This window comes from Protopterus annectens, chromosome 2.part0, assembly GCF_019279795.1.
Source record: "Protopterus annectens isolate FY-2018-M chromosome 2.part0, PAN1.0, whole genome shotgun sequence".
Taxonomy (NCBI): domain Eukaryota; kingdom Metazoa; phylum Chordata; order Ceratodontiformes; family Protopteridae; genus Protopterus; species Protopterus annectens.
Window position 1 is genome coordinate 1,411,250,260 of NC_056728.1, and position 14,355 is coordinate 1,411,264,614.

Genomic DNA, 14,355 nt, shown 5'->3' on the forward strand with positions numbered 1-14,355 from the left:
TTTTGTTTGTTTGATGGACTAAGAGTAATTTGTTCAGGTTCCTAGAGGGCTGTTTGTGTGTGAACCATGGTAAAAGCCTGGGGCAGGATGCTAGTCATGCCACATGTGGGTGTTAGTTCCATAGTGCAAATTGTCCATTTGCAGTCAGTATCTGGGCAGTTCTCATGCATACATGCACAGATGTTTGTTGATTTGTAGGTGGGCTGAACCATTACAGCCCCTTTTCACTTTTTAGGCTGTGCATAGTGAATAAGCTATACAATCAAAATTAGAAAATCAAATAGTAATTTACCTGGGATTATAGATGTTAAAACATGTAGAGCTTTCAAGTTATGTAAACTTTACAAGCAGAAAAAATAGGATAATGATTACAGAAACGGGAGGAAAACGACAGCAAATGTGACAACTTGAGGTTGTTCAACAACTACCTACTAGGTTATTAACGATTAACACAGTTGTAGGTAACTGTTAGGGCGAGGCACTTTGGAATGAGTATCAGATTTTGCTGGATGACTGCTGCAACAGAGGTAGATGTCAGTCCTGACCACTTCAATTTATATTAGTGCAATACTAAAATTTAACATGGCAACAGTTTATAACAGAACTGCAGACGTTAAGTGTTGATTTTTTGAAATGTGGCTTGTTTTGGAAATCTAAGCAACTGGAACACAAGCATCTGTTCATAGTAAGTACTAGGATATCTGCCCTTGTGGGTCATTTTAAGCCTAGCTATTTTTTCCTTTTCAAAGGTGAGAATCAAACCCTGCACCTTGTGTCTGTGAGGTTAAAACCTTAACCATTATATCAACTTCCAAACCCTTAGCTGAGAAACATAAGTTTTGTTCCTTTTTATTTGAAATATTTATTTTTTAACAAGTTTAACTAAAATATCTCACATACTTACTGCTGTCAGAGTACTTTCATAGTAATAGGGGTATTGAGTAGCTACTTTGTTTATAATTTTTCTTGCTATATAATTATTCAAAGCAGATAATTCTGTCTTTGTTTTTCTCCTTAGCAATTGCACCTCATGAGCTGGGGCAGGTGTCCACTGCCATAGTGCAGGAAGGTAAGTACAGAATGGAAATGAACGGAGATCTGGGAAGTTATTCATCTTCTTATTTTTTCTTTGCAAATAAGAATAGTTTATGGGTCAGGTTCTTAATGCAGGTCTGATGCACAGTGGAGTTATGTACGGAGTGTTGGTTGTTGTATAAACAGTGAATGAACCACATAAACGTGGGCAGTGTAGATAGTTAAAACTTTGCATACCTAAAACTCGCCTTACAATCAGTGTGTCACAATAAAATTGCAAGGAGTAAATCATGTGTAAAGGTAAAACCCAACAGAAGTAAATTTCAGACGACCCAGTGCTGTTCTGAGAAACAGGGCACATAAAGTTGTATGTTAATGTCCTCTGTGAGACACTGCAATGGGAGAAAAGTTAAAGTACAAACAAAAAAATAAATCATAATTTGCTTTGTTCAAAATGTCCAGAAAATGCTAGGAACTCCATAAAGAATTAAGAAATAAGTATTAATGCCATTTTATAACATAAATGTTAAAATAATGTAAACTGTTACATTGCAGAAATAAATTTATGCTGATAAAATGATCAATACAAATAGCTAGCTGAAATGCAATGTTTTTGTTACCTTGCAAACAACTACACAGTACTGTTCTGAACTGACACCTTAATAACAAGACAAGCATCTTAAAAAAAAAACACAACTCAATATTGAAAAAATTCACAGTCTGCAGACAGTACATGCCTAGCAGTAGAGCTATGCATTAGCAGTACAGATGCAACAGACCTTACTGTGCATCCAAGATGATGTCATATAGCAACCATCCAGCCAATGTATGACAGTAGTGACCATGTGTCTGATTACTAGGTGAATGAGATGCCAGCCATATAGGCAGTGCTTCCCCCTCTACAACCTATGCTTGGGGTATGTCAGATGTGCACTTGTCATGCTAGAGACTCTCACAGGAAAGTCCAAAGCATGGTTAGCAAGGTACACAGAAACCTGTTTGTATACACACTGAAACAATGTGAAAGCTGAGGAATTACAGCCATGGTCAGTATTCCATACTGGCATAGGTGCCAGAGAAGCACTGAGGTATGCACAAAAAATCTGTGATGAGAGTACCCAATATCTAGCCACAGCTGCAGTACACGGTACAGAAGCAACCAACCACAGCTGCAGCTTAATGTGACAGGACTTAGCTGTTTAGTCTCACGAAGAGAATGCCTGCATTAAGATGAGAAATCTACAGAGGAAACACATTAGCTGAAACAAATACATTCCAGTCCCATATCATGTAACTATCTTAGATATGCAGGGATGTGTTTGGTGGGCAGCGTGCTGTAGCTTTGCCACAGTCAGCTTGGAAATGTGTGACATAGATATTTTGTGTTACAAACAATATGCTGATAAGTCATAAAAATGAGGGCTCTGAAGAGAGGCAGTTCATAAAAACTTCTTACAAGAGTATGTGAAGTCTTTTTGTAAAGTGAGATTTTGATGAATCCAGTAGAAACTGTGAGAAAACTGAAACAAGGTAAATGTGGAGTGTAACCAGTAATGCTTCATAGTCTGTCATATCCGAAGTGGATTGCATCACCTCAACACGCTGGTTCTGGATAATTTTGTATGTTCCCATCGGTGTTTAATGTTGTTCCATAGTCATGATGTAAAATACAGAGGGCTGGGTTGCAACAGCTGTAGTCAACAGCATAGCAAACATTAGCAAATAAAATTTATTGTTTAGGCAGCAGGCAACAGAACAGTGCATTCCATAAAAAAAATATTTCTGTGGTCTTAGTACCACAGGCAGTCAGTGATGAAGATGGTATGGAATACTAGTTGTATGCAGCTGTATCTGTTTACTGCATCCACTTCTGAGGTCTACTACAGACTGGGGAGATTGTTCTGCCAGAAAGTGTAGAGAGAAGAGCAGCCATAATGGTGTAGGAACTGGAAGAGATAACAAGAGATTTCCATGAAGGCCCTGGGTTTGTATAAACTGGTGGAAAGGAAATAGCATTAGAATATGGTATAAACATGTAGGACTTTATTCATAGGGGCAGTTGAGTCATTCAGGAGGTAAACCAGAGGAAGATTTGGTGGCAGTGTAGAGGGTGCAAACTTTAGCACTGATATAACAAAGTGATTGTAAATGGAGGAGGGGTAGTAGGACTGTGGAATGAGCATTAGCTACAAAAGAGTTTAGAAGTGCATAGGATAGATGGTGATATAAATGGACAATGGAGACGGAAGAGCATCTGCACAGAGGCTAGTTGCACCAACCATAGAAACTTGATGGTCATTGTTTCCATTTGTTGGCAGCTTCTCTTGTTTGTCTGCAGTTCTAGATGTTGGATCTAACACTTTCACCATCTTGGTATGTGCTTAAGTAGGTGTCTAATACAGTACAGGCAAGGAACCATGTGCTTGTACAGCAGTAGACTTTGTTAAAATATAGTCACTATACAGTGTGTCCCAGGAGCACTGAGTATATGTCTAGGTAGCTGACACTGGCATTTGTATTAGATACATGGCAAGGCCTACATTATTAAGTAGTAAAGGAATCTAGACACCGTTACAGTGCACATTTCAGGGGATGTTCTGTAAAACGGACCGCAGTAGGCAGTGAGAAGGCCAAATAGAAACATTTACTATGTTGCTCTTCACATTCACATGGATATATTCCAAAAGGTGATGTAGAATGCTCACTTCACAAGAGTCCCAATTGTATCACAAGGAATCCCAATTGTAGTAGATGTATCATGTGCAGTTGTGTATAGTAAATGGTCCTGTAAAGGCAGCTAAGTCTGCAAGGCAGTTATGTAGTGATAACTGGGAACACCAGCGTGTAGGTTACTGTAAAAAATGGCAGAGACAACCATGTTACCATGAGAAACCACATGGAATGTGCAGTTAAGTTGTCTACCACATCATCTCTTCATAGGAATTTCTTTGAAAGTAGCCATGTTGTAAAGATTATATTTGGAGCCTGAAACAGAAATCTACAAACAAAGAATTATATTGGCAGTGTGTGAGGAACAGGCAGTACATCATTTTAATGGAGGGGTAGTTGCATTTTACTTATTACTGATGGATTTTACCACTGTATTATCTTATGTGTAATGTGCTTAAAATGAACCTTTAATGTTTTCAAATAGAATAAATGTGTTGGTGACAGACCCCACCCCCACAGTGAATGTCTGGGTCTTGTTGGGAGGCATGTTACCATTGTGTAATTCTTTTAAACAACCCATGCCCTCAGTTATCCCTAAGCTGCAGTAGAAAGCTTAGCACACAGTAACCATACAACAGTACAATATGGATGTAAATATCCTGCTGTCCCAGAATGAAGACTTTTACTTATTGCCATGGCTCCTGTGTGTAAGAACAGCTTAGGCATTGGGTATAAGATTTAGTGGTCAGGGATGATTCTTCAGTGGGTCAGGCATTTATTAGATTATCCTGCCGTGCTTAAGTAGAAAATGTCCGCTAACCCATGTTCTTATCCTTGTCCACCATAGAGCTGTGACAGTGTTCACTATAGGCAGTGATGAAGGACAGCAGCCCACAGCACTATTAGTAACAGACTGTTAAATTCCCTCCTACTACTTAATGGCCAAGTCTAACAGAGAGAAACATCAACAGATGCACATTATCTGGGGGTACTGATATTACATATGCCATCATTGAGGCTGTCAGAACATCCTTATATCCACATATACACACATCCATACATGTGTGTGTGCGCACATACTTGTGTATGTGTGTATATATACACGCACAAAACACACTATTTCTCCGTGCTGTCTGTATCTCCCTCACTCTCCTGAAACATGCTTTCAGGAACTAAACAAGTGGTGGTGGTACAAGGACGGAAGACTGTGTTGAAGGCCTACAGACTACATATAGTAAAGTTTACTGTGCTGGCAATGTCACTGTTGTACTGATGCTTCATCAGCTATCATTCTTGAATTATAGTCATCAGCTGTACACCTTATTTAAGGGAGATTGCATCTGCAGACATCATTATACAGAAACAAATACAAGCACTTCGAACAATCCATCCCGAACAGTAGTTCATGGTGCTTCACACATCTTTGTATTCTGACCATGCTGTGGTCCGGACAGGGACATGTGAATGCATTGGTATGCACAATACTTGCACAATACTTGAGCATGCGGTATGCATACACAGAGGAGCATGTGCATTGATGTAGGCAAATATGTGGCAAGATTATGCTAGTTGCTTTAACTTTACAGTGTTGTTATGGTTAGAGGTATACCACAGACACATTTTGTATGTTGCCAATGTTAGTAGGATAGCATTTCAGGAAGTGATATTGCTGCATTCATGCTGTGGCACATTATGCCTACAGTGTCAGCAGGAACAGCCATGTTCAGTTACTACAGCATGTCAGTGTACACGTCCATAGTTATGCATGTCACCCACAGTAGCATTGTGTACACATGATTGTAGAACAATGTTTGTTCCAGTATCAGTCCAGAGCATGTTTATGTGCCACGGGACAATATGCTTTGTAAATGTCATCATGTTAAGGACCATTGTGAGGCATATAACATGTCTCACAAAAGAATGTGAGAATGGGGGGTGAGTATAATTTACTGGAGGAGAGACTAGGGAGCAAACATAAGTTCACAAAGGGTGAAAAGATAGGCTGATTATAGACCGTAACAGTTTGAGCTCTTCAGGAGCATTTTCTTGTAGGAGTATATCTTTTTCCTGTTCTGGAATGTGTGAGAGGTTGGAAGGTAGAGTTACAGCTTGCTGGTAGAGCTGTGATATGGGAGGTGTGGATGGACTGTTATAATGTTAGGTACAGAGAAATAGTTTGGTGTTGAGAGGTGAGGTTGTGGTGGGGAGCTTGATGAATGAGAGGAGTTGGGGTGATGCGTTAGCTGCAAAGTCAGCATTAGGGTGTGATGCACTAAGAGGAGGGTAACAGCCTGGTCAGATCCTCTTGCCCCCACCATGCAAATTCCTTCTTGCACACTGACAGAGATGCCTGACTCATCATTCCTAGCACAGATTCTGAGTATAAACAGCGCTGGCATCACTGGCCTTTCTATGGCCCCTCCCATTTCTTTGCCACAGATTCCCCCCACCAGACCTTTAACATGGAATGTTGCCAAGGCATGTATGTCTGAGTCCAGTAGCTTCAGCATTATACAGAGGGCTAACGTTTGTAGTGAACATGCTCAAAAAAAAATAGTTTAAAACTTGGCAATAGGACTGGTTATGACTAGATAGTATTAACAGTATGTTGTAATACAGCTGTTTATGTACAGCCAGTCTGCTGATGCTTTCACTTTGGGCATTAAATTCACAGCATTTATGTACTGTATGCAAGCCTTGAGTGTTGTGTGGATGTTTATATGAAGGAACCAGTACATGTAACGAACTGAAGTGTCACGTCTCATTCGCTGTAATGATAGGAGGTACTGCCAGCCATGCCAGGAGAAATAGGGCTGCAGATTTGTAATATATGCCAGCACAACTAGCTGTAATTTTGTAAATAATTGTATGTCATTTGTATATCAAACTGATTTGTACAGATGCTTGTGCTGAAAATGTATTTGTGAGGTTTGCTTGTGTTAAAATGCATCAACAGTGTGCCCTGCTGGAAGGAAAAGAAATGTAAATGCATTATTGCAACTGTTTAAATGCATACATTGTAACAGTGTATACTGGAAGCGAAGAGGTTAATCTTAATCCACCTGACTTTGAAAAATGTATCTGAAATTAAATTACTTTATTGGTTAAGCGATAAAGATGTTATTCCACAGTTTTGAATGGAGCCAGAGAGACTGTGTCTGGGCTAGCGAGTAGTTGGTAGCTCCTGTAGGAAGAGAGAAATGGTTTTATGACTTCCAGCAGCTATACCACATCTGAGCAAAGATCTAAATATGTGTATTGTAGCACACAGGTACTAAACCCTGGTAGCTTCTAGTGATGGGGGATAGTGTGGGAAACAAGTCAGATGACTAGATGTATGTGATGTCATTCTGTACAGAAATGTTTTAATATTAAAGGAGACTGAAGTCTCAGCAGCATTCTGTATTCTGTCCTGGATCCCACAAGAAAGACCATTTGCCCATCATGCCTTGCCCAGTAAATAGGAACAGTAATTATTTTAGTCAGTCAGGAATAGATAGTGAGACTAGCTAAATACTGATGTTCATCGTGTTACCCTGCTGCAGTTATCACACTTGGGTTATCCTGCCGTCAGGCGGTCCGGCAGTCAGTCCGAATTCCAAAGTCTTGGTCTGGCGTCGGTTGCTGTCGCTTCTTCCCTGACGTCAGTGCGCCAGGGGTATATAAGTGGCATCCCACGCCATTTTCATCAGTCTTTCTTGCCGCGCGGTGCCCGAAGCAGAAGCAGTTCGCAAGTGCCGGTCGGCCGACACCTGAGATTTTCAAATCGAATTTCAGTCCGAAGTCTTCAAAGCTAAGTACCCCGTTGGGGAACCTTTTCTTGCCTCAGTCCGATGTCAGAAAAAGTTAACAATTGCATTTCTTGTGGGAAGCAAATACCTCATAAGGACTTTCATTCTTATTGTATACCTTGCCTAGGCCCAGACCACGACATCACTGGTTGTTAGTTTTGTGCTAGGTTCAATAAGCGAACCATAAAGCGACACTTTGATTTCGTTTGACACTACGGTAGGAAATTTAATTATACTATGCCGTCAGAGCAACCGACTACCGGCGTGCATAAAAAACGCAAAGATAAGGACAGGCAGCCTAGATCCAAGCCAGACTCCGAGGCCTCGTCTGGGCCTGTCGCCGGTTCTCCGGTTTTCAGTGAGGCACCTACGCAGCCCCTGACGACCGCAGAATTGGAACCCCAGACCGCTTCAGATTCTCTATCAGAGAGTACTAGGCCGACGCAGCCATTTTCTTTAGGCCCTACCGACAACATTTCAGAAGGAGAAGCCGGTGCTGTGGAAACACCTTCGGTTACAGAAGGTGTCTTTAGACCGACTACTCTCACCATAAAATCTTATGCTAAGCTTAAGACTCCCTTAAAACCTAAAAAGACTGTACATCAGTCTCCAGTTCAAGGCCCCATGCCTAAGAAACAGATGCTTAAGATGGCTGAAGATTTAATTACTCTGATCAGGGGCTCCCAACCCCCCCAGACAAAAGGCCAAGACAAGAGGAGGATTATGCTTCCTCTGATCAAGTTTCTATTTCCTCAGACTCCTCTGAAGAACAGGATTACTCTTTTCCCCCTTATGAAGATTCTGATGCTGAAGACTCCATTCCCACAGCATCTCCCCCTGAAGACTATTCCTTTGGGGAAACCTTACATACCATGAGAGAACATTTCCACTGGGAAGGTCAGGACTACTTCGACTCAAAGAAAAGGCTCCGAGAGGTTCTTTTACTTCCCCAACACAGACCACTTGCTATCCCTCCAGTTTTAGACATTGTGGATGATGTTTACTTAGAATCTAGTCTAAATCCAGATTCTCTGCCTCCTGCTCAAGCCAAACCAGACAGATATTATAGAGTGTCTGGCTCACACAAATTCCTTTACAAAAGCCCTGTTGCTGACCCAGAAACAATCTCCCAGGGTCCCAAAGGGGCTAAGGCTTCTATGACTAAAAATCCTGTGCTCTCTGACATGGACTCTAGAGCACTAGATAGGTGGGGGAAGAAGGTTTACACTTCAGCTACTATTAGCTATGAGAGCAATAAATTGTCAATTTCACATGCTGAAATATCAGCAATTCCTAATGTCTCAATTAAAACAAAAGATGAGCACACACTCTCAACAGCCTGAATTCAAGGAAATGCAGGATCTGTTACACGCAGCTGAACAGGTGGGCAAACATACTTTACAATGTGGATTTGATTCCTTGGAAGCTTCCTGTAGAGCAGCTGATGTTCATCGTGCATACAGCTGCAGTCATAACAGATGGGTTCTCCTGCCGTCAGGCGGGTCCTTGGTCGGCCGAATTCCAAAGTCTAGGTCCGGCGTCGGTTGTCGTCGCTTCTTCCCTGACATCAGTGCGACAGGGGTATAAAAGAACCAGCCAACGCCATTTTCTAAACCTGCCACAAAATCAATGGGCAGAGGCACAAAAACAAATTGCAGTTCTCATGGACATGAGAGCCATTTACCTGGTGCCTACACAGGAGCAAGGCCAAGGATTTTACTCAAGGCTCTTTCTAGTCCCCAGAAAGGACAACACATGGAGATCCATTCTGGACCTTTCAATTCTAAACACCTACTTGCAAGTACCCAAATTCAAGATGCTAACACTACAGCAGCTTCTTCCCAAGTTGGGCAAGAAGGCTTGGCTAGTAACGTTGGACCTCAAGGAGGCATACCTGCATGTCCCTATCAGACAAAATTGCAGAAGTTACCTCCATTTCATTGCAGGTTTAACCCATTACCAATTCTCTGCACTGCCCTTTGGCTTATCTACTGCACCCAGGGTCTTCACAAAATGCCTGGCACCAGTAATTGCATACTGCAGACAGAGGAATTGATATATACCCATACCTGGAAGACTGTCTCATACAAGCAGAAAGCAAGGACATTCTCTTACAACATCTGGCGTTTGTCAAACACTTTCTAAGTTGCCTAGAGTACACAGTAAACGAAAATAAATCAAAACTAGTGCCCTCACAAAACATGACATTCCTGGGTGCCAGCTTGAATACAACGGCCCAGATGGCTTATCTCACGCCAGACAAGCAACCACAACTAACTCAATACTTCAAAATAATGGCAACAAAGACCCAACTCCTTGCAAGAAAAATTCTGCAGGCCTTGGGATTCATGGCATCTTGCATATTATTAATACCATTTGCAAAACTGCATATGAGGAAATTACAATGGTACCTAAAAAGCGTATGGACTCAACACAGCCACAGCTTGGAAACAATGATACCTCTCATTCCCTGCCTTCAACAGGAGTTTCTATGGTGGTCACAGGCATGTCACCTCAACAACGGTCAGCCTTTCATTTTACCCCCAGCCAGGCAAACTATGACAACAGATGCATCGGACTATGCCTGGGGAGCACACATGGCAGGACAGTGCGTTCAAGGCAGATGGACTACAGATCAAAGATATTTGTACATCAATCAAAAAGAAATGCTAGCTGTACAGAATGCTCTGACAGCTTTCAAGGACCTCTTATATCCAGGACAACTTATAATAAGGACAGACAATACCACAGTAATGTGTTACATAAACAAGCAAGGGGGTACACACTCCTAACCTCTATGCAGGCAAGCAATGACCTTGTGGAACACAGCACTGACTTACCAAGTTCAATTACAAGCACAATTCCTGCTAGGAAGAAAGAACACATTGGCAGACGACCTAAGCAGAAACATCATGGATCCCCACGAGTGGAAACTGGATCCACAAGTATTTGCAATGATAACTCAAAAATGGGGCCGCCCAGACATAGACCTGTTTGCCAACCCCCAAAAATATCAGCTACCAAAATTTTGACAAGGACATTCCACCATCGAGCTTGGAAAGTGGACGCACTCATTCATTTGGAAAATATTTACAGTATATGCCTTTCCTCCACTGCCCCTTCTAACAAAGGTGCTACTGAAAGTCAGAATGGAGAGACCACAAATGATACTCATTGCCCAAGACTGGCCACGCCAGCACTGGTACCCACTACTAAGGAACATGGCCCATGGCCCACCATGGATTTTACCACAAATTCCTCATCTGCTCACACAGCAAGACAGCCAGATTCTACACAGCCAGCTCAAGACCTTAAAGTCTGGCTGCATGGCAAATCACATAAACAACCAGCCAGCTCCTCTATCACAGGCTGTTATGGATGTCATTCTGGAGGCCAGGAGGCCCAACACCAGGAAGGCCTACTCAGACAACTGGAAAAGATTTTGCGCCTGGAACCAAGCTAAAGGCCAAAATCCACTTGAGCCGGACATACCTCAGATTCTACAATATTTAACTGAGATGTTACACAAAGGACTTTCCTTTTCATCTATTAAAATCCATGCCTCAGCTATTTCAGCTCACTACAACATGGACCCTCCCTTATTTTCACATCCACTTCTAAGGCAGTACCTCAGAGGGGCCAAAAACATAAGGCCTCCCAGGAGAGCACCCACGCCAACTTGGGACCTCAACTTTGTTCTGGAAAAGCTTACGCTACCACCTTTTGAGCCAGCTTTCTCAGCTGATTTAAAGTTTATATCATGGAAAACTGCCATGCTGCTAGCTAATTACTTCAGCCAGAAGAGTCTCAGAGCTACAGGCACTAATGGCAGTGGAGCCTTTCATCATTTTTCATCAAGACAGAGTCTCTCTACGAACTAACCCCTCCTTTATGCCAAAGGTGGTATCCAGTGTGGCTCTAAATCAAACCATCCATTTTACCCACCTTTTTTCCAAATCCACAGAACAAAGGAGAAAGACTCCTGCACTCCTTGGACATTCACAGGCAACTACGTTACTACTTGGATAAAACTTAGGCTTTCAGAAAATCTGACCAGCTCTTTGTATCCTATGCTACAGCATCACAAGGAAAGGCTATCTCAAAACAGACAATTTCAAAATGGATAGGACATTGCATACGTTTTTGCTACACCCATCCTGGAAAACCAGTTCCTGCTAGCATAAGGCCCCACTCCACCAGGGCAGCAGCTACATCTACAGCCTTCCTTAGGGGGGTGACAACCAAGGATATTTTGGAAGCTGCAACTTGGAGTTCAGTACACACCTTCACCAAACACTATCACTTACCACTATACTCTAAGACTAGAGCTGGCTTCGCCACTCCAGTTTTGCAGGGCCTACTAGCCCCTTCTAACCCTGTTTGATTCCACCTCCCATCCTTAGCTTTGGGATTCAACCCAACTGTGATGACTGCAGCAGGGTAACACGATGAACATAGTACAGTTTTGTACCTCCCATAAATGTAGAGGTTCGAGTGTTCACCCTGCTGCAGTCCAGGTTACCCTCCCTCCATCCCCTCTGAACTAGCTGAATTTATCTCTGCCACTCTATCCTATGCTACCTCTGTAGTGTATTTGCTTGTGCCTAAGGGTATTGTTTTATTTTTTATATAGCTACATGTGTGGAGATATATATATATATATATATATATATATATATATATTTTTTTTTTTTTTTGCCTACCTGTTGGGGGCACCTGACATTTGGGGCAAGAAAAACTGAAGAAAATGGTGTTGGATGCCACTTGTATACCCCTGGCGCACTGACGTCAGGGAAGAAGCGACAGCAACCGACGCCGGACCAAGACTTTGGAATTTGGGCCGACTGCGGGACCGCCTAACGGCAGGATAACCCAAGTGTGATGACTGCAGCAGGGTGAACACTCGAACATCTGCATTTATGGTAGGTACAAAACTGTACTTTTTTCTGTAACTGTATGAAACTTGCCATCTGTGTTATTTTTAATATTCTCTGTGACTGAAACTCTGGTGTTTACTATAAATAGATATTTAGTATTTTCATGTTCTTTTATTATTAAATATATTTAAACTTTTCATTGTGGCTGGTCCTTTTTAGAAAATATTTAAGGATTGAGAGTATTTGCACAATATTTATTTGGTGATAACTCTGTTCACTCCTGAAAGCCTGGCTGTTTGGTCAACATTACCATTTGTATTAATTTTAATTTCACATAAGTATAATTGGGCACCCTTGTAAGAGCCTTAAAGTAGCTGGCAGGGGTTCTGGTAGCAATGATAACTACCTTATAGCCTGGGCAGAAGGGAGCACAGCAGGTGAATCTGTGCCAGCCTTTCCCGTGTGTGTGTGTGTGTGTGTGTGTGTGTGTGTGTGTGTGTGTGAATAAAATCTCAGTGTGTGTGTACCAGCGGCTTGGAGCTGGGACACAAGGCACTGTTTTCATAGTGTGTGTGTTGGAGGACATGGCTTGGAACCCCGGCTGAGGACCTAACCCTATAGCTGTGCCAGTGGGGAGCCTTATTGGGGTCTTGGAGGGAGACAGAGAAACCCAGACCCTGGACTGAGTATGTTCCCTGTATGCTCTTAAGAGAAATTGTGCTTGATGCAGAGAAGTCTGCATCTGAAAATACTGTGTGTAGCCATTTGTATTCCAAGTGAATGCCTCTCTCCCGTGTCAGTGGTGAGGATTCAGGCTCTTTGATTACTGACCCAATGTGTAAAGGGGACATCACATTCACCACTTGTTCACTTAGGGTATCTCTTTGAGATGTGGAATGAAATATGAATACCTAGCAAAAATCCACACAGACAGGTAGAGAGGAAGGTCCATACTCTGCATAGCATGCACAACGAATCAAACTGGAGAACCAAATCGTGTCAAAATTGGCGATCCTCCAAATTTTTGCATTTAGGTGTGCCTGCGTTAAGGGGAGTATGTGCCATGCTCAGCATTTGTTCACATCCTTGCACCTGCTGAGTGCTAGACTAGGCTCTTGGTCCCCCTCAGCTCTGAAATGGCTTAAGCTGGTCATAGGGAAATGTCCGACTATCTGAAAAAGCCCTCACCTGAAGCAAAGAGTGTGGCAGTAGCATTAGTAGTGTTACCCTTCTTACTGATCACAGCCAATTATAGAAAATCAGAATTCCTGTGTATGACTCAGTTTGAGCTGCACCACAGTGCCCTGACTAGCCTTTACAATTGTAATTTCAGAGCATGCACACCTGCCCTTTTCAAAGAGCAGTCACTGCATGGTAAGTCAGGCAGCAAACTCGAATAAGTGCTTGCTTGCAGTACAGCATGTTGCAGAACATGACATTATTCAGTGTTGGTGGTCCACTTCCCCGTTTACAAATGACAGGTTTGGAACTTTACAACACCCAACTCTAGCTGTGATTTTCAACCCCATTATATGTCTGTTGTATTCTTCTACTATGACTGTAGTGCCATCCCTAGTATCAGTGCATCACGAAATCGCAATTGTTACAGCAAATGCTTAGAGTAGTCAAGTTGTGTTTCACTGACATCAGTGAGAAAGATGTCTGTAATGTAATTTGATTGACCTATACAGTCTATTCATTTAGGTGTACAGTAGATGTAAAAAGTGTACACACCCCTGTTAAAATGCCAGGTGTTTGTGATATAAAAAAATGAGACCACAATAAATAATTTCAGAACTTTTTCCACCTTTAATGTGACCTATAACCTGTACAGTTAATACAAAACAAATATTGCCAATCAAGATGTGCCATGCTGATAGACTCCTACCCAAGAAGACTAAATGTTGTAATTAAATCAAAAGGTGCTTAAACAAAGTGTTAGTTTAAGGATGTGCGCACTTATGCAACCAGCTTATTGTACA

General features: G+C 42.0%; 1 protein-coding gene across 4 annotated transcripts in view; it reads left to right on the top strand.

Annotated features, from left to right (window-relative positions):
* LOC122793514 (mitochondria localized glutamic acid rich protein) overlaps positions 1-14,355 on the top strand; it is a 530,827-nt gene that overhangs the window by 386,821 nt on the left and 129,651 nt on the right. For 3 of the 4 annotated variants that reach the window (XM_044061637.1, XM_044061640.1, XM_044061638.1), the window contains exon 5: positions 1,019-1,069. The exons of the other annotated variant lie outside the window; for it this stretch is intronic. In XM_044061637.1, coding sequence (XP_043917572.1) covers positions 1,019-1,069 — 51 coding nt within the window. The remainder of the gene's footprint in view (positions 1-1,018; positions 1,070-14,355) is intronic. 4 annotated transcript variants of the gene reach the window in all.